Below are 18,267 nucleotides of genomic sequence, written 5' to 3'. Positions count from 1 at the left end.
ACCGCCGCCGTCCATGCCGTGATACCGAGGACGGGCCCCTCTGCCCCCCTCCCTCCCCCGTGTGACAGAACGGAGCCGGTCCCACCTCGGGGGGGCTTTATTGGGGCAGGGGGTGGTGCCGGGGGGGCTCTGGTGCCCATGGGGATGGCACCAATGTGAGGGGCTCCTGGCCAAAAGCTTTCCTGTTTTTTTTTCCAGCCCCTGTTCCGATGGGATGTGTGAGTGCGGTGGCACTGGGAAGGGGGTGGGGGATCCCAGAAGGGGTTGGGGGGGATTGGGAGGAACCGGGCACACGCTGGGGGCTGGTGCTGCCCCCCCCGGGGCTGTAAATTCCCTTCCTGCCCCCCCCGGGGCTGGCAAGTGGCAGGGGGGGGCTGCAGCCCCGGGATTGCCCCATTCCCTGGGAAAAGCCCCGGAGAGGGGAGCGGGGAGCCCCCTGCTGGCCTCCGCGGGGCAAGCAGCACCTCCAGGCTGCTCCTATGCAAATATATGCAAATTAGGCAGCGGGCACCCGCGGTGCCAATGGGGAGGGGTAAAAATAATTGAGGGGCACCACCCCTCCCCCCACAGCCCAGGAGCTCGGGGTCCTGTGTCCCCACCCCAGTGACAAACGCGGGCTGGAGTAAAACATTTTATTTCCTGCAGCCTCCAACCCCTGGGGGAGGCCGGGGGGACGCCCCCCAGCACCCAGTGTGGGGCGGGGGGGGGCCGCACAGAGCAGCCCCCACCCCCTCCTCACTGCTGGGCCAGCTTGGCCGCCTCCGCCTTGATGAGCGCGATCAGGTCCTGGTTGATGAGGAAGACGAAGCGCAGGCTGGCGATCTGCAGGAGGGGAGGCAGGGGGTGAGTGAGCCCCCCCCGAGACCCCTGAGCGTCCCCCCCGGGACCCCTGAGCCCCCCCCACTGACCTCCACCACCGAGTTGTTGTTGAGTTTCCACTTGTTGCCCCCGAGCACGGGCCGCCCGTCGATGTAGATGGGGCGCCGGCCCTCGTTGGCGATGAAGAAATCCCCGTTGTTCTTCAGTTTGATGACCCCTGGAGGGGGGCAGCAGCGTGTGAGGGGGGAGCACACCCAGAAACCCCCCCCCAAAAGCAGCCCGGCCCCGTTCCCACCTTGCTTGCGGGAGATCTTCCAGGCCGGGCCCTCCAGCGCCAGGTCCACGTCGATCTGGTTGTCCTTGGTGGCTCTGCCCAGCGTGATCTGGGGAGGGGGGAGCGAGGGGAGGCTGGGGGGGGGCTTCCGGGGGCTGGGGGGGGTTTCCCCTGGGGGGGTTTCCCCTGGGGGGGGGGCTCAGCCCCGCACTCACCTCCCGGGAGCGCATGAGGTAGCGCACCATGCGGCCCCGCAGCACGGCCAGCGTCTGGCTGTCGAAGTCCGGGGAGCTCATGCCTGGGGGAAAGAGGGGGAAGATTTGGGGGGGGGGGAAGCAGACGAATGGAAGGACGGACAGACAGATGGACGGACGGACAGACAGATGGAAAAACCGGCTGCTCCAAGCTCTCACCCGTGATGCTGTCGACCAGCACCTGCCACTTGTGCAGCTCCTGCTCCAGCTGCCGGATCTCCCGCTTCTGGCGCCGGTCGGCCACGGTCAGCTCTGGGGAGAGAGGGAGAAGGGAGCTGGGGGGGGGCACCTGACCCCCAACGACCCCCACCAACCCCCCCCAGAGCTCCCCGTGCTGATTTGGCCCCCCCCCCCAGCTAATATGGGCCACCCGGCAGCATGGCCAGGAGTGGGCTGCACTCACCGTGCTCCAGCACCTCATCCCGCACGTCCCTGCAGAAGAGAAGAGGCAGGATCAGACACGGCCCCCCCCCAGCACCCCTGCACCCCCCCAGCACCCTCCTCTGCCCCCCAGGACCCCCCCAAACCTCACTTCAGCTTGCTGTCATCCAGCATGTCCTCAGCGTCCGAGAAGTTGAGCACTTGGTCCCCTTTGGGCAGCGGCTGTACTGGAAGGCGCAGGAGGGGAGGGAGTGAGGGGGGCAGAGGTCGAGGGATTTTTGGGGGGTGTGGGGCACAGGGGGGGACACACGGGGCACGGGGGGGACGCGTGGCTCACCGGTCTGGTCATCCAGCAGGTAGTACTGCTTCATGAGCTGCCAGTGCAGCTGCAGGGCCTTGGCCGTCCGCGAGGGGTAGAAGACGTCGGGGTGCTTGTGGAGGAGCTCCTGGAAGGTGTCGAGCGTGGGCTGGCTGCTCTGCAGGGGGGGACAAGGGACATGTGGCACCGAGGACGCCCCTCAAGAGGGGGAGATGCCAGCCTGGAGCCCCCCCAGCCCATAAGAAACCCCCCAGCCCTGCCGTCTCTTACCGATCCCACCTTGTTCAGCAGCTGCTCCTCGGCTTTGCTGAACAGCACCTTGCTCTGGATGGCGGCGATGGCCTCGGGGTGAAGCTGCCGCATGGCCTGGCAAGCCAGCCTTGGGGGGGGCGTGGGGGGCACAGAGTGAGAGCCCCTGCGGCCCCCGCTGCCCCCCCAAGGGGTGGCGCTGCCCCCCCAGGCCCGGCCCCGTGCTCACTTGGAGATGATGGGGTCGTAGAGCAGCGCGTACCAGCGCTCCTGGATCTCCCGCAGGTTGAAGCGGCAGCTGAACTTCACGCCCAAGTGCACCGAGGTGAGGTCGTTGGTCTGGGAAAGCCCCCGGGTGAGGGCACGGCTCCGCCGGGGGCTGCAGAACCCCCCCCACACCCCCTCCAGGACCCTGGGGAGAGAGCCGGGGCCGTTACCTGCAGCACGGCGTTGATGAGCAGGAGGTCATCGGCAGGTTTCCAGCGGCCCAGGTCCTTCGTCACCTGCAGGGGCTGCTTGCTCTTCTTCATCCGCTTGGCGAGGCCGGGGGTCGGGACGGGGCTGGGCGCCACGGGGGCGGACACGGACTTGGAGACCTGGGCGGGCAGCGAGGGGCGTTGGGGGTCTCTCCACATACCCCCAGGTGCCCCGAAACGCCCCCCGCTGCTTCCTCACCTTCTTCTTCTCGCTGGAAGAGGGCTCGCTGCCCGAGCAGCGCCCCGGCTCCACGCCGCCGGCGCCCTTAGCCCGGCTGGAGGACTTGGCCAGGCTGCTCTCTACCAGCTCATCGTCGAATTTCTTCCTCTTGATGAACCTGGAGGGCACGAGGCGGCTCTGGCTCTGCCACCCCGTCCCCTTCCCGGGGCTGGATCCAGCCCCGTGCCCCCCTGACCCCCCCCCCAGCCCCCCGGTACCCCGGTACCGTACCGTGAGGAGCTGCGGCGCTTCGGGATGGCGCCCGAGGCCTGGGCCAAGCCCCGTTTCTGCCCCGCCAGCGACTCCTCGTCCTCGGAGCGGCTCGCAGCGCCCGACGCCATCAGGTCGGGGGACAGCACCTCTGGGGGGGGGAAGGGGGAGACGGTCCGCGGCTGGAACCGGGAACCGGACCGGGAGGGAACCGGGGGGGAGCTCGGAGGGGCTCGGACCCGTTACAGGGGCTGGGGGGGGACCGGGGGAGACCGGGGAGGGGACAGGAGGTCGGGGGGGTCGGGGGGGTGCCGGGGGTGGATCGGGGGGGTGGGGGAGAACACGGGAGGGACCGGGGGGGGGGGCGGGGAACCGGGGAGGTGCCGGGGGGACCGGAGGAAACCGGGGAGGTCCCGGGGGGGCTCGGACGGGCTCGGACCCGTTACAGGGGCCGGGAAGGGACCCGGGGGGGAACATGCGAGGTCCTGGAGGGGGGGGCGGGGGGGTCCTGGGAGGGCCCGGGGGGGTCCTGAGGGGAACCGGGGAGGTCCCGGGGAGCACCGGAGGGAACCGGAGGGGACCGGGGGATCCTGGGGGGGCCAAGCGGGGTCCCGGGGGGATCCCGAGGGGATGAGGGGGTGCGAAGGGCACGGGGGGGCACCCGCGGGACCCCTCGGGCCGCGGCCCGGCCCCGCTCTCACCATCCCCGGGAGCGGCGGCGGCTCCGCGACGGCCTCGGCCTGGGCGCCTCCATGGACGGGCCGCTTTCGGGTGGCGGCGGAAGCGGTTCTGACGTCAGCCCAAAGGCCGCGCGTGTCGCCAGCCCGGCGCCATCTTGGGTCAGGGCGCCGCCATCTTGCTGGAGGGCAGGGCCGCGCCCCTGCTTTCCCCGAGGCGCTGTTGCCGATGGGGCCGACCGGGGGGGACGGGGACAGGCCCGGGGACAGGGGCACAGGGCCCCCGGTGTCCCCACAATGAGGGCTCCGCGCGGCCCCGGCAGATGACACGGCCGCACCCATCATGGCCGCTCCCAGAGCCCGCCGCCACACCCATCATGGCGGCGCCCACCCGGGCCGCTCCCCCGCCACACCCATCATGGCCGCTCCCAGCAGCCACATCCATCATGGCGGCGCCCACCAGAGCCACCCCCAACATGGCAGCGCTGCCCCCCCCACACCCCCCCGCAGCCCGGGACCCCCCCGGCTCCTCCCCGCTCCCCGCTGGGACCTGGGACCCCCGAACCCCGTCGGGAGGACCCGGGGGGGGCTCGAAGGGACGACACGGGGCGGGGTCGGGGGGGGCTGCTCCGTTTATTGGGTGGCATCGGGCGACGCTGGGCGCTGGGCAGGCCCCGGGGGCAGGGGCGGCCTCGTAGGAGGGGGCGCTGAGGGGTCCGGCTGGGTCCAGGGGGCTGAGGGGTCCTGGGGAGGAGGCAGCCCCTTGGGGACACGCCAGCCCTTGGGGACAAGCCAACCCCCTGGGGACAAGCTATTCCTTGGGGACACGCCAGCCCCCTGGGGATGAGCCATCCCTTGGGGACAAGCCAACCCTCCGGGGACAAGTTATTCCTCTGGGGACACACCAGCCCCTTGGGGACAAGCCAGCTTTTTGGGGACAAGCCAACCCTCTGGGATAAGCCAACCCCCTGGGGACATGCCAGCCCTTTGGGGATGAACCATCCTTCTGGGGACACGCCATCCCCCTGGGATAAGCCAACCCTCTGGGGACGAGCCATCCCCTAGGGACAAGCCAGCCCCTCATAGGATGGGGCCATCCCTGTAGGGCCGAGCTGTCCCCTTGGGGACAAGCCATCCCCCTGGGGACAAGAGACAGCCTACAGCGGAGCCATCCCCGGGGCCCCTGTCCCACTGCGAGCAGTTCTGGGTGTGCCTGGCCGAGCGCTGGAACACACACGCGCATCCCCACGTGTTGCCAGAGGGTCCTTCCCTGGGGCACGGCCAGCAGGGCCGAGGGGGGCTCCGTGTCCCGCGTCCCCCCGCTGGGGTCGGCAGCCCCAGGGCTACGCCGAGCTGGGGGTGACGTGCCCGTCGCTGGCCTCGCTCCAGTTCACGGCCCACTCCTTCCTCTGGATGGTGCCCATCTTCTCCTCGCGGTACTGCTGCCGCTCCTCCCGCGGGATCTTGACGGCGTGGTACTGCGGCACGGCCGGCGGCGCGTAGCGTGCCCGGCGGAAGAAACCGAGCTGCGGGGAGCAGGGGGTCAGCCCCAGGGGCTGGGGGCAGCCTCGGGGGGCTCAGCCCCACCGGGCGGCATGGGCAGGCAGGCGGGATCGGGTCCGGCTCCACATTCTCACAGCTCTGTGCTTCCCCCAGATGTCACCACGGGGGCATGCACGTTGCAGCGGCGCTGCAAACCCTCGCACGTCTGCGTGCCAGCACGGCACGGGATGGCTCAGCACTGCAAACCCTGGCACGGCCATGCACCAGCAGCACCGCAGGCTCCTGCCCTGCCACCCCGCCGCTGCAAACCTTCATTTGGTGCTGCAAACCCTGGCACAGCCACACGCCAGCCCTGCAAATCCTCGCACACTCGTGCACCAGCACAACAAACCTTGGCACAACCACGCACCAGCACTGCAAACCCACACACACTCATGCAGCAGCACTGCAAACCCTCGCACAACCACGCACCAGCACTGCAAACCCTCGCTCCCTGCTGCCCTGACACTGCAAACCCTCTTTCTTCCCGCCCCACTGCTTCAAACCCTCGCACAGCTGCATGCAGACACCGCAAGCCCTCATCCCTTCGCCTGGGCACACTGCACTCCTTCGCACACCCGTGCAGGGGGGGCTGTGCGCCCGTGCGCACCCGTGCTGGCTGCTGCCGGCCCGGGGAGCCGGCCCCGCGTTACCGCTGGCCCTCCAGAGCCTGCTTGTCCGCCTCGGAGGGCTGCAGCCTCCGGCGGGCCCGGTAATAATTAGTGGTGTAGCGGGAGGTTTGGCTGCTCCGCTTGAAGAAGCCGCACTGGGGAGGAAGTGAGAAGGTGAGGCTGGGCACGGCACGGCACGGCAGTGGTCCAAAGGCATGGCGTGGCACAGCAGTGCCCTGACACCACGGCACTGCTTGGCACGGTGTAGCACAGCATGGCACAGCATAGCAGTGGCCCAGCAGCACGGTGTGGCATGACACAGTACCAGTAGCATGGCACAGCACCCTCAGAGCACCCCGTGCCACAGGGAGGGGACACGTCCTGCCGCAGGGACCCCGTCCCCCTCGCTCACCTTCCAGAGGATGAAGACCAGCAGGGCCAGGACGAGGATGCCGGCCAGCACGGCCAGGAGGATGACCCACCAGGGCACGCCGCCGGCCACCGCCACGCCGGGGTCCAAGTAGATGGTGACGGGGATCTGGGGACGGCAGCGTGGGTCAGGGGGTGGCGGGGAGGGCGCCGGGTGCCGGGGGCGTGGGGTCAGACCTGCGTGGAGGCGTCCTTCAGCACCAGGTTCTTGATGGAGGAGGTCACCGAGACGCTGGCGCGCACGATCAGCTCCACCGAGGTGACGGCCAGGAACTCCTGCAGCGGGGGCACCACGGGGCAGGGCTTGTCCTTGTCCCCGTCCCCATCCCCGTCCCCTGTCCCCGTTCCCTTTTTACCTCCAGGAAGGTGCTGTTCCAGAGCCGCCCGCGGGCGGTGAGCACAGCGGCGCGCTCGAAGCTGTGCAGCGGGCAGCGGAACGCCAGGCAGCGTGCGGTGCCCTGGGCACAGTCCTGGGGGGACATGGGGGGGTCACAGCGTGGCCACGCACCCCAGGACCACCCCAGGACTAGGAGCACCCCATAAACATGAGCACCCCGATAGCAGGAGCACCCCAGCCCCGCTCACCAGTGTCACATTCTTTTTCCTTTCTGCAGGCGCTGGCACCCGCCAGGACCCCGCGGCGGGCGCTTCGGTGAGCTCAGTGTCCCCTGGCGGCTCCTGGGGGACAAAGGGCTGGCATGGAGAGGGGACAGCCCCCCCTGCGCCCACCGTCCCACTCCACCCCCCCGCCGTACCAGGGCCAGCAGCAGCGGGTTGGCAGCGGGGCTGCAGGACGCCCGCGGCCCCGGTGCCGCCGCCAGCTCCAGCTGCAGCGGGTACAGCAGCCACTTCCCATTGCTGATCTCATGGGGCCACTGCAGCGTGAGGAAGGCCGAGCCCAGCGTCTTCAGCGACTGGCCCCGGTTGGAGACCTGCAGGGGATGGGGTGTGAATGGGAGCCGGGGGGGGGGGGGTGGTCGGGGGGCACGGCTGAAACCCACCCCAAAGCCCCCCAGACTCACCGTCACCTCGAAGCGCACGGCGCTGCCCACTTGGCTCTCCCGCCGCACCGCGCTCTCGCCCCGCACCACCCCGCCGAAAAAGAGCCGGGGGGGCACGGCCACGCTGCGGGGACACAGTGGGGGGGCTCAGGGGGATGTGGAGAGGAGGGGGGGGCCCCCCAGCCCCCACCCCGCTGCCACTCACCCCGTCACCGAGAGAGGCAGCTCGATGACCACGCGCGCCCGAGCCACCACCGGCTCCAGCCCCGGCTGCTCGCTGATCCTGGGGAAATTATGGGGGTCGTGGGGGGGGGGGGCATCGCTCTGAGACCCCCCCAAGCCACCGGCGGAGCCCCCGCCACCCTCCCCAGCTCACGTGGACAGGGCCAGCTCCACCGCCAGGTCCGTGGTCTGGAGGGTGATGCCCAGGGTGCTGAGGATGAGGTAGAAACGCACCTGGGGGCACAGGGCAAGGGTTGGGGCCGGGGGTCCCGGGGGAGGTTGTTGGGGGGTGGGGGGGGGCTCAGGGAGCTGCGCCCACCTGGGCTCCACGTTTCAGGGGGTTCCCCAGCTCGCACTCCACCTGCGAGCCGTTCTGGTTGGCGAGGCAAACCACCGGCTTGTCCTGGGGGCAGAGAGCGGGGACCTGCTGCGGGCACTCCCCATCCCCAAACCCCCGGAACCAAACCACCCCAAACCCCAGCACCTCTGGGACCAGCCCCATCCCAAACCCCAGCACCTCTGGGACCAGACCCATCCGAAACCCCAGCATCCCCAAGGACCAGACCCATCCCAAACCCCAGAAACTCTGAGACCAGCCCTATCCCAAACCCCAACGCCTTTGGGACCAGCCCCGTCCCAAACCCTAACACCTTTGGGACCAGTCCTGTCCCAAACACCAGCATGCCCAAGGACCAGACCCATCCAAAACCCCAACACCTCTAGGACCAGCCCCGTCCCAAACCCCAGAACCTCTGGGACTGGCCCCATCCCAAACCCCAGCATCCCCCCAGAACCAGCCCTGTCCCAAACCCCAGAACCTTTGGGACCAGCCCCGTCCCAAACCCCAGCATCCCCCAGTACCCTCCCTGTCCCAAACCTCAGCACCTCTGGGACCAGCCCCATCCCAAACCCCAGCATCCCCAAGGACCAGACCCATCTGAAACCCCAACACCTCTGGGACCAGCACCATCCCAAACCCCAACACCTTTGAGACCAGCCCCATCCCAAACCCCAGCATCCCCCAGTACCCTCCCTGTCCCAAACCCCAGCCCCCCAAAACTCCCCCCGCATCCATCCCCATCCCACCCCCTCAGCACCCTCAGGCCCATCCCCATCCCTCTGCACCCCTGCGCCCCCCAGGTCCATCCCCACGCACCCCCAAAGCCCCCCTCCCTCGCCCCCCCGCCCATCCCCTGCCGCACCGAGGGTGCCCGGCCGTCATAGGGGCGCACGGCGGAGTAGGGCAGCTCCTCGGGGAAGGTGGCGGTGAGCACGGCCTCGTGGGCATCGTCCCCGTCCCGCTGCGGCTCCGCGGGGTCCGAGGGCAGGTTGGTGACGTGGATCTCCAGGGCCACGTCCTTCTGGTCGCTCATGGCGAAGATGGCAGTGCCGTCCTCACCCCTGGGGGGGGTTGGGGGGACAACAGCCCCCAGTGAGCCCCCGCCGGGCGTCCCCTCCAACCCTTTGGGGTGAGGATGTGTGGGGTGGGGGGGGGGACGCCCACCTGGGCAGGGGCACGAAATCGGCGTCCCCCAGGCGGGCGCAGAACTGGAAGTGCAGCTGCAGGTTGCTCTGGCAGATTTTGTCGTCCCCGCAGCCCTGCTTCAGAAAGTGAACCTGCGGGGGGGGACAGGGGACACACACAGCAGGATCGGGGACACCTCGAGGGTGGCAGAACCCCCCCCCCCCAAAGCTGGCCCCGAGCGGGACGGCTCCTCACCTCGGTGCGCTGGCTGCTGGGCTGCTGGGGGCTGAGCACGGGGGACAGGGGGGGCAGGGCGGCCCCCCGGCTGTGCCGCGTCGCCCCGGCCCCCTGGATGCCGTAGGCGAGGGTGACGGCGATGGGGCGCAGCTTGTCACGGATGCTGTCCTGGGGACAAGAGAGAGGGTGAGGGAGAGGGGGGACACGGGATGGGGACGGGGGGGGGACAGGGATGGGGATGGGCTGGGAACAGGGATGGGGACAGGGATGGGACAGGGATGGGGATGGGATGGGGACAGGGATGAGGATAGGGACAGGGATGGCACAGGGACGGGGTTGGGGCAGGGATGGGGACAAGGATGGGACAGGGATGGGGATGGGACAGGGATGAGGATGAGATGGGGATGGCACAGGCGTGGGAACAGGGACAGGGATGGGATGGAGACGGCACAGGGATGGAACAAAGACGGGGACAGGGATGGGGAAGAGGACAGGGGTGGGACAGAGTTGGCACAGGGATGAGGACAGGGAAGGGGAAGGGACAAGGATGGGGACGGGAGTGGGATAGGGATGGAGACAGGTTTGTGAATGGGATGGATTTGGTGACAAGGATGGGGACAGGGACAGGGACAGGATGGGGATGAGGACAGGGACGGGGATGGGGACGGGGACGGGGACAAGGAGCCACCTGGAGCTGGAAGGTGGCTTTGACGCAGGTGCGGGCGTGCTGCCGGGGCAGCTCCACGGTGTCGGAGAACTGGTGCTCGGGGTCCGAGGGACGGCGGCCGAGGAAGGCGACGCGGGGGGCATGGCCCAGCCGCCGCCGCTCCGTGTCGGCGTCGAACACGTACTCCAGCACTGGGGGCGGAGGGACGGGGCCGTGCCGGGGTCCCCCTCACCCCACAGGGGTCCCATCCCCTCTGTGGGGGACACGCAGCCCCCCGGGACCCCCCCAGCCACCCGTCCCCACTCACCGAGGCGGGGGCTGTAGCTGGCCGGGCTGGCCGTGTAGCTGAAGCAGGCTCGGATGTCCACGCTATAGGGCCGTGGGGCAGAAGTGGGGTGAGACAGGGGGGCCCCAAAACCCCCCTCGCCCCCTCCCCGGCCACGTGGCACCCACCAGACGCCCTCCTGGTGCTGGCAGTTGCTCTGCTCCAGGTCGATGTTGGGGGGAACCAGGGAGACGTTCCTGGAGACGTGCACCACGGGGCGAGCCCTGCGGGGTGGGGGGAGCACGGTGGTGTCGGGATGGGACCCACCGGGGGCACCCCCACCGTGAGCAGCCCCTGCACGGGACCCCCCGGCTGTGCCGAGGGATGGGGGGAGCCTGAGGTGGGGGAGTAGGGGGAGCTGGGGAGGGGGGATGATGCTTAGGGACAGAGGATGCTGTGGGTTAGGGGATGCGCAGGGATGGGGGATGCTTGGGGTTATGGGGTGCTTGGGATCAGGGGATGGTTGGGGTTACATGATGCTTGGGGTTAGGGGACCCTTGGGGTTAGGGGATGTGCAGGAATGGGGGATGCTTGGGGTTAGGGGATCCTTGGGGTTAGGGGATGTGCATGGATGGGGGATGCTCAGGGTTATGGGGTGCTTGGGATTGGGGGATGCTTGGGGTGAGGGCATGCTTGGGGTTAGGGGATCCTTGGGGTTCGGGGATGCACAGGTGTGGGGGATGCTCAGGGTTATGGGGTGTTTAGGATCAGGTGATGCTTGGGGTTAGGGGATGCTTGGCGTTAGGGGATGCACAAGGATGGGGGATGTTTGGGGTTAGGGGACCCTTGGGGTTAGGGGATGCTTGGGGTTAGGGGATGTGCATAGATGGGGGATGCTCAGGGTTATGGGGTCCTTGGGATCAGGGGATGCTCAGGGTCAGGGTATACTTGGAGTTAGGGGATGCTTAGGTTTATGGGATGATCGGGATCAGGAGTTGCTCAGGGACAGGGAATGCTCTGGGATAGGGGCTGTTTGGGATCAGGGGCTGCTTGGGGATTTGGGTGCCCTGTTTGGAGCTGGGGGTGCCTGTGGCGGGCGCTCACCTGTACAGCACCACGGTGTCAGAGAGGGAGCCCACGAGCAGGTCGGGGTAGAGGTTCCCATCCACATCCAGCCCCCCCGAGAGCGCGTACCCAAAGGCCGTCACCCCCACGCCCTCCCCATCCAGGACCTGGGGACAAGGACGGCTGTGAGGCTGGGAACCGGCAGCGGGGGACACCGGGGAACTTCCCCCCCCCTCTGACCCCAATCCCTCACCTGCGCCGGCTTGGCCACGATGCCCAAGTTGCTGCCGTGGTAGATGTAAACCTTGCCAGCGCCATCAAAGGGGGCTCCCACGGCCAGATCTGGGGGGGAAGAAGCGGTGAGGGGGGGGACGCAGCAGCACCCGGGGACCCCAGAGCCCCCCCCTGAAGCGCCCCTCACCCTCGAAGCCATCCTGGTTGAGGTCCCCGGCAGCGCCCAGGGCGATGCCGAACATGGAGCCGCGGGTGCCGTTGAGGCGCAGGGGGGCGGCGGCGTCCCAGTGCCCCGCCGGGTTGATGTAGACGTAGGCGGCCCCCCCGATCTCCTCCTTGCGCTCGAAAAAGTGGGGGGCCCCCACCACCAGGTCCATCCAGCTGCGGGCACGGCCACTGCGTCACCCCGTTCTTGGGACCACCGCGCACGGCGGCACCGCGGATCCCCGGCACCGCGGGCACCGCGGGCACCGTGGGTGCCCCCCAACCTTTAGTGCCCCCCCCCACCAGCCTCACCCATCGCTGTTGAGGTCCAGCACGGCCAGGGCGTAGCCGAAGGCGGAGGTGAGCTGCTCCCCCCGCAGCACGGCCTCGGGCACCAGGCGCTGGGCGCTGTCGCGGCGCAGGATGAGCACGGCGCCCGTGTGGTTGGCGCGGGGGGCGCCGCTCACGAAGCTCAGCTCCTGCCGCCGCGTCAGGCCCGCGCCCGAATCCACCGAGAAACCTGCGGGTGGGGGCGGTTTTTTGTCCTTTTTTATTATTTTTTGGGCTTGGGGGGGGTTGATTTGTACCCGGCCCCCATCGCCGTGCCCCGCCCGGTGCCCTCCGTCCGTCTCCGTCTCTCTCTCTCTGCTCGGCTCCCCTGCGTGGCTGGGGGCTCTGGTGCTTTGGGGTGGGGGGGCACGGGGATGGGGATGGGGTTTGTGGGGGGGTCCTGCTCGGCTCGTGCCTCAGTTTCCCTGCTCTGTGCTCCATATTGTCTGTACTTGTGGGGGGGGTGGCAGAGGTGGGGGGTCCTGGGTCCTCTTCCATGGTGAAGATGGTGAGGGGGGGGTGAGGACCAGCCCCCTCCCTTCCCCGCATGGCCAGAAGGGAAGATTTTGGGCAGAGAAAGGAAGATTTTGGGGGCAGAGCAGCAAGACCTGGAGCGCCCAGATCTCCCTCCCCAGCGGATGCAGAGCCCCCAGGGCCTTGGGGACCCCCCACCCCTGACCCCATGCAGCAGTGGCAGCACCGGACCCCCCCCCAGCAGCACAGCCCAGCCCGTGCCCAGCCCCCCCAGCCCTGCCACAGCCCCCCCAGCCCCCAGGCACCCAGCAGGATGCAGCCCCCATGCACCCCCCATGCACCCCCCCATGCAGAGACATCACCGGAGGGAAAAGCACAAGGACCTGGGGTGCAGGGGGGGCCACGCCAGGCTCAGCACTCAGTTGGGACCCCCTGGAATCCCCCCCCACACCCAGTGTCCCCCCCCCAAGCCTGGCGGTGCCCCCACCACAACCCTGGCACAGCGACAGGACACACGGCCACAGTCAGGGCACGGGGATGGGGGGGAGCTGGGGGGGGGGCACAGGCACCGCACGGACCCAAAAGGGTCCCGGGGGCTTTGGGGGGGGGGTGGCACGGGGCAGGGGGGCAGGTCACAGCCACGCGTGTGCAGGGTTGGGTGTGCAAGGGGCTGTGTGTGCACGCCCGGGTGTGCAGAGGAGGGGTGCACGGGGTGATGGGGGGGTGCCAAGCGAGCTGGGTGCGTGCACACGCGTGTGTCTGCGTGTGTCTGCGTGTGTCTGCGTGTGTCTGCGTGTGTCTGCGTGTGTCTGCGTGTGCCCAGAGGCTGCAGCAGCTCCGCTCTCCTCTGCTCTGCACAGACACGAGGGGGGGGGACACCAACACAACACGGCTCCGGGGAGGTGGCACACGGGGATGGGGGGGGGGGTGGCTCCAAAGGGGGGTGGCACACGGGGCCGCGGCGGCGCCGCGTACGAACCCAAGTAGCTATTCTGGGGCACGTCGCCGGCCGCGCCGGGCACCTTCTCGTTGGGGTCGGGGCTTTTGTAGACCAGCTGGTCGGGGTCTGAGCTATCAACGTTTGTCACAAACAACAAACCTGCGCCCGGCGGGCCGAGAGAGAAAGAGAGGAGGGGGTCAGGGAGGGCGCCGGGGTCGGGGCAGGCTGGAGCCGGGCTGGGGGGGAGGACCGGGGGGCTCCCCACGCCGCGCCGGGCTCCGCCGTGCCCGTACCCAGGTAGCTGTTGGCGGGCACGGGGATGAGCGAGGGGTCCTGGTCCTTCTCGCCCCCCGCTTCGTAGGGGCCGTCGTCGTAGCGCAGCGGGTCGAGGGAGCTCTGGTTAAGCAGCTCCACGCGCAGGTTCCCTGCCAAACCGAGGAGGGGTCAGAGGGGCTGGGGGACCCTCCCGGGGGGGGGGACCCTCCCGGGGACCGTCCTGCTGCGCCGGGGACAAGAGGGGTGCTGGAGATGTCGGCTGCGCCGTGGCGCTGCGAGCACGGGGGGGGGGTCCTGTCCCCATGGGGCACCCCAAAGCACGGGCACGCAGCCGTGCGCACGCACACAGCCCCACGGCTCACCCAGCACCCACACGTGCACCCCACACACACGCGTGTGCACCCACAGCACACACACGCTCACCAGCTCGTGTGTGCAAACCCAACCCACGTGGACACGCACCCGGCTCGCACCCACCGCTGCGCTCGCACCCGCACGTCCCCTCCCGGGGCGCCTGCCCACGCTCACCCTTCCAGTTGTAGGTGCCGGGGGCCCCGAAGAGGATGTAGTGCTGGTCGGGGCTGAAGGCGGCGGCCAGGCCCTGCTGGCAGAAGCCGAAGCGGTCGTGGCCCTGCGGCCGCCCCTCGCAGAACTTCCACTCGCCGCCGTCCAGCTCGTCGCGCACCCGCAGGTCCTGGCTCAGCACGAAGCAGCGCCCGATCACGTCCCGCGTCTCCAGGGGCTGCCGCACCCGGTTCCGCGCCTCGTACAGGTGGGCGCAGGTCTGCGAGCAGGGGGGGGGCGTCAGGAGGCTGTGGGGCACCCCCGACACCTCCCCGCTCCCCACCGGTGTCCCCCACATCCCCCCTCGCCGGGTGCTCACCACGATCTTGCCGCCGGCGCCCTGGCTCTTCACGCTCACCCCCAGCCACTGGTTCTCTTTGCTCTCTCTCTGCAGGTCAACTGGGAGGGTTTGGGGGGGGGGGGGCAGCGTCAGCACCGTCATCCCCGTCCCCCCCCATCCCCTCTGCCCCCTGCGTGGGGGGGGGGCCGAGCACCTCACCTCCCTCGTCGATGGGCACCCGCCAGCAGTCGGAGAGCTCGGGGGTCAGCGGGCAGGCGAAGAGCCCCCCGGTGCGGTTGGCGGCTTGGCTGGGCAGCGCCGGTGCCAGGGGGGCCCCCACCAGCAGCCTGCGGGGACGGGGAGCCCCCCGTCAGGGCACGGGCGTGTGGATATGTGCCCCCCCCCCCTCCCAGCACTTCCAGCTTTGCACGCTCGCTCCCCCCAAGCCCCCCTCGCCGCGGCCCCCTGCCCGCCGCCCCCGCGCAGCTGTCCCTGCGCTCCCACCCCGATTTCACGGCTGCAGGCACCGCGTGTGCCCAGCTCGGTGCCACGGCCCCAGCACGGCTCTTCCCAGGCCTTGGAGCACCCCGGACCCCCCTGGTCCCATCCCCCTGACCCCCCCCAGCCCTCCCAGGTCCTTTGGGGAGGGGTCTCAGCCCCGTCCCGCTGTGTCCTGAGGAGCGCGGAGGTGGCGGCTCCCCTGTGACCATGGGGCACCCCCCCGGCCTGTCCCCAGGGGATGGTGGCCTCAAGACACAAAGGAGCCCCGGGAGGGGACGGAGAGGCAGAGCTGGTAAAAATAAACTGGAATTCACTCAAAATAACTCGGCAGCAACATGCCCAAAAAAGGAGGGAGCCAGGAGCAGGCACGGGCGCGTCCCCCCAACCCGGGCAGTGCCCGGTGTGCCCGGGCCAAGGCTCCAAGTAAGGAGCTCGGGGCTGAGGCTGCCCCGGGGAGATGCTGGGGCTGGGGGGACCGGAGGGGACGAGCAGGGGGACACCAGTGCCGGTGGCATGGCCGGTGCCGTGCCCGTGCTGTGCCCAGTGCCTGGTGCCATGCCCAGTGCCCGGTGCCATGCCCGGTGCCACGCATGGTGCCGTGCCCGTGCTGTGCCCAGTGCCATGCCCAGTTCCCGGTGCTGGTGCTCCGTGCCCGGTTCCCGGTGCCATGCCCGGTTCCCGGTGCTGGTGCCATGCCCGGTTCCCGGTGCTGTGCCCAGTGCCCAGCTCCCGGTGCCAATGCCATGCCCGGTTCCCGGTGCTGTGCCCGGCACCCAGTGCCAGTGCCGTGCCCAGTTCCCGGTGCCGTTCCCAGTTCCCGGTGCCGTTCCCGGTTCCCGGTGCTGGTGCTGTGCCCGGTTCCCGGTGCCGCGGAGCACCGCACGATGCCAGCAGCTCCACAAGCACCTGCCGGGAGCTCGGCCACCGGGCAGGGCGCACGGAGGGCCCGGCGGCGCCAGGAATGTCGAGAGGGCGGCAGCGGGGGCCGGGCGGCTCCCACCGGCGCCACCGCGCTGGCGCCACCGGCCCCGACCGGGGGCGCACCGGGCAAGGGGTGGGGGGACAGCGGGACACCCAGGGGAGCTGCGGGACCCCCGGGGCTCCCCCCGCTCGGCTCCTCGCCTTCGTGCCCCCCCCCGGGGCCGGCGGCTCCCCTGGCACGCGGGTGGGCGTCCGGCGGCTCGGCACCGAGCAGGGCGCGGAGGCGGCGGGGACGGGGCTGGGGCTGGAGGGGGGGGGTCCGGCGGCGGAACGCGCGTGTCCCCCCCACCCCATCCACCCCCCCCAGCACCCCGGGGCTCCCTCCCAGCACCCCGCTTCCCTCCGAATGACCCCGGGGCTGCTGGAAGCGGGGATGGGGAAGGGGACCGGGGGGTCCCCGGGGCGCAACACCCCCCCCCCCACCGGGCGCTCACCAGCTGGCCGGCTCGGGGCTGAGCTGCCGGTGCAGGGCCACCGAGAAACCGAAGAGGCTGCCCTTGGCGCCGTCCTTCAGCAGGGTGCTGCCCGCGTCCAGGTTGAAGGCGGCGCTGCCCAGCAGCGCCAGGCAAAGCCAGGGCAGCCACCGCGGCCCCGCCATGGCTCCCCGCTCCCCGCCGCTCCCCGCCGCTCCCCGCCGCTCCCGTCCGTTCCTCGCCGGCCGCTCCCCGCCGCTCCGGTCCGCCCCCCGCCCCTGCGGACCCGGCTGGCGGCCAGCGCGGCCCCCGCCCCGCGGCGAGTGACAGGCAAAGAAGGGGGGGGTGGAGGGACACACACGGCACGGGGACAGGGCTGGGACAGTGCCCGGTGGCACCGGGAGAGCGCGCGGGGGACGCGCCGCGGGGATGCTGCAGCGCCGGGAGGGCGCAACGGGGCGCACCGGGGGGGGGCACAGCGCGGTGACACGGTGTGGGGACACTGCAGGGGGGCACCGTGGGGACACCACACGGTGACACAGCTTGGGGACAGGGCTGGGACACTGCACGGGGAGAGCGCACGGGGACACGGCACGGGGGTGCTGCATGGGGACACGGCACCGGGACACACCGTGGGGACACCACGCGGGGACAGGGCACCGGGACACACCGTGGGGACACGGCACGGGGACACCCCACGGGGACACGCTGCCGTGACACCGCGTGGGGCTGCTGCAGTGGGCACGGAGCGGTGACACAGCACGGGGACATGGCACGGGGACATGGCACGGTGACACGGCGATGACACACCACGGTGACACAGAGCGGTGACATCGCACGGGGATGGCTCACCGGGACCCTACACCGGGACACAGCCCCCGGCCGCATGGGGGGGGGGGGCTGGGACCCCCCCAGTGCAGTGCCCAGCACCCCAAATCGCCCTACACAGCACCCCCCATCGCCCAGCACCCCATATCACACCGCATGCCCCCCCCCTTTTTAACCCCCACATCACAGCCTACCCCGTTACACCACACCCCAGCACCCCCCCACTTTGCAACCCCCCTGGGTGGGGGGCACCCCTGGGTGGGGGGCATCCCCCTTCTGACAGCAGGAGCAGGACCCACACAGGGGGGTTGGAAGCAGGCAGGGGGTGAGCAGCGGGTTCAGGCCCCCCAGGAGCGAGCAGCCCCGTGCCCCCGCAGCAGCCCGGGGGGGGCAGTCATATTTTCCAGCCCCGGGGGCTATTTTTAACCATCGCCGCTCCCCCCCCAGGCCCGCGGAGATGGCTGGGAGTTGGCCGCGCTGCTCGGCCCTGCGGGAGCTGCGCTGACCTCTTCTTCCTCCTCCTCCTCCTCCTCCTCGCTGCTGGCCTGGGGGTGAGCTGGGGGAAGGACCCCCCCGCCCCACAACTCCTGGCTGCCGTCCAGGTCCCCCCCCCCCGAGCCTCCAAATCCCCTCCCGATGGCCTGGCCACCGTGGGAAAGAAGAAGCCACTTCCCGGGAAGGGCAGAGAATGGGAACGGGAATGGGAAGAGGAATGTTAATGGGAATGGGAACGGGAACAGGAATGTTAATGGGAGTGGGAATGGGAACGGGAACGTTAATGGGAACGGGAATGGGAACATTAATGGGAATGGGAACGGGAACGTTAATGGGAGTGGGATTGGGAACGGAAACATTAATG

General features: G+C 70.0%; 2 protein-coding genes across 5 annotated transcripts; both read right to left on the bottom strand.

Moving 5' to 3' along the window:
* Positions 1-618: 618 nt before the first annotated feature.
* LOC309888743 (microspherule protein 1) lies at positions 619-3,993 on the bottom strand. Its single transcript, XM_082781266.1, has 14 exons — positions 3,904-3,993; positions 3,224-3,353; positions 2,972-3,110; positions 2,734-2,892; positions 2,526-2,635; positions 2,318-2,426; positions 2,066-2,204; positions 1,880-1,955; positions 1,751-1,779; positions 1,507-1,599; positions 1,309-1,391; positions 1,115-1,202; positions 909-1,036; positions 619-822 (listed from the first exon to the last, which is right to left on the bottom strand). The coding sequence occupies exons 2-14, from the start codon at positions 3,331-3,333 to the stop codon at positions 736-738; spliced, it is 1,350 nt and encodes a 449-aa protein (XP_082637392.1). The 5' UTR covers positions 3,334-3,353; positions 3,904-3,993; the 3' UTR covers positions 619-735.
* Positions 3,994-4,504: 511 nt separating this feature from the next.
* ITGA7 (integrin subunit alpha 7) lies at positions 4,505-16,776 on the bottom strand. 4 transcript variants are annotated; one of them, XM_082781227.1, is made up of 27 exons: positions 16,602-16,776; positions 14,905-15,032; positions 14,725-14,804; positions 14,370-14,625; positions 13,859-13,990; positions 13,605-13,724; positions 12,134-12,341; positions 11,805-11,998; positions 11,637-11,725; positions 11,423-11,550; positions 10,507-10,602; positions 10,361-10,422; positions 10,075-10,244; positions 9,405-9,554; positions 9,189-9,301; positions 8,887-9,085; positions 8,004-8,087; positions 7,839-7,918; positions 7,668-7,745; positions 7,484-7,586; positions 7,217-7,393; positions 7,047-7,139; positions 6,818-6,931; positions 6,639-6,737; positions 6,445-6,570; positions 6,032-6,187; positions 5,293-5,405 (listed from the first exon to the last, which is right to left on the bottom strand). In XM_082781227.1, the coding sequence occupies exons 1-26, from the start codon at positions 16,763-16,765 to the stop codon at positions 6,071-6,073; spliced, it is 3,360 nt and encodes a 1,119-aa protein (XP_082637353.1). In that variant the 5' UTR covers positions 16,766-16,776; the 3' UTR covers positions 5,293-5,405; positions 6,032-6,070. The 4 variants fall into 4 exon arrangements, with proteins under 4 accessions (XP_082637352.1, XP_082637354.1, XP_082637355.1 ...); XM_082781226.1 differs by lacking the exon at positions 6,032-6,187 and having other exon boundaries at positions 4,505-5,405; XM_082781228.1 differs by lacking the exons at positions 6,032-6,187; positions 13,605-13,724 and having other exon boundaries at positions 4,505-5,405.
* Positions 16,777-18,267: the final 1,491 nt, after the last annotated feature.

This window comes from Aythya marila (assembly GCF_965140915.1).
Source record: "Aythya marila genome assembly, chromosome: 30".
NCBI classification, from domain to species: Eukaryota; Metazoa; Chordata; class Aves; order Anseriformes; family Anatidae; genus Aythya; species Aythya marila.
Note: the sequence above shows the minus strand (reverse complement) of the source record. Positions and strands in the feature narration are given on the sequence as shown.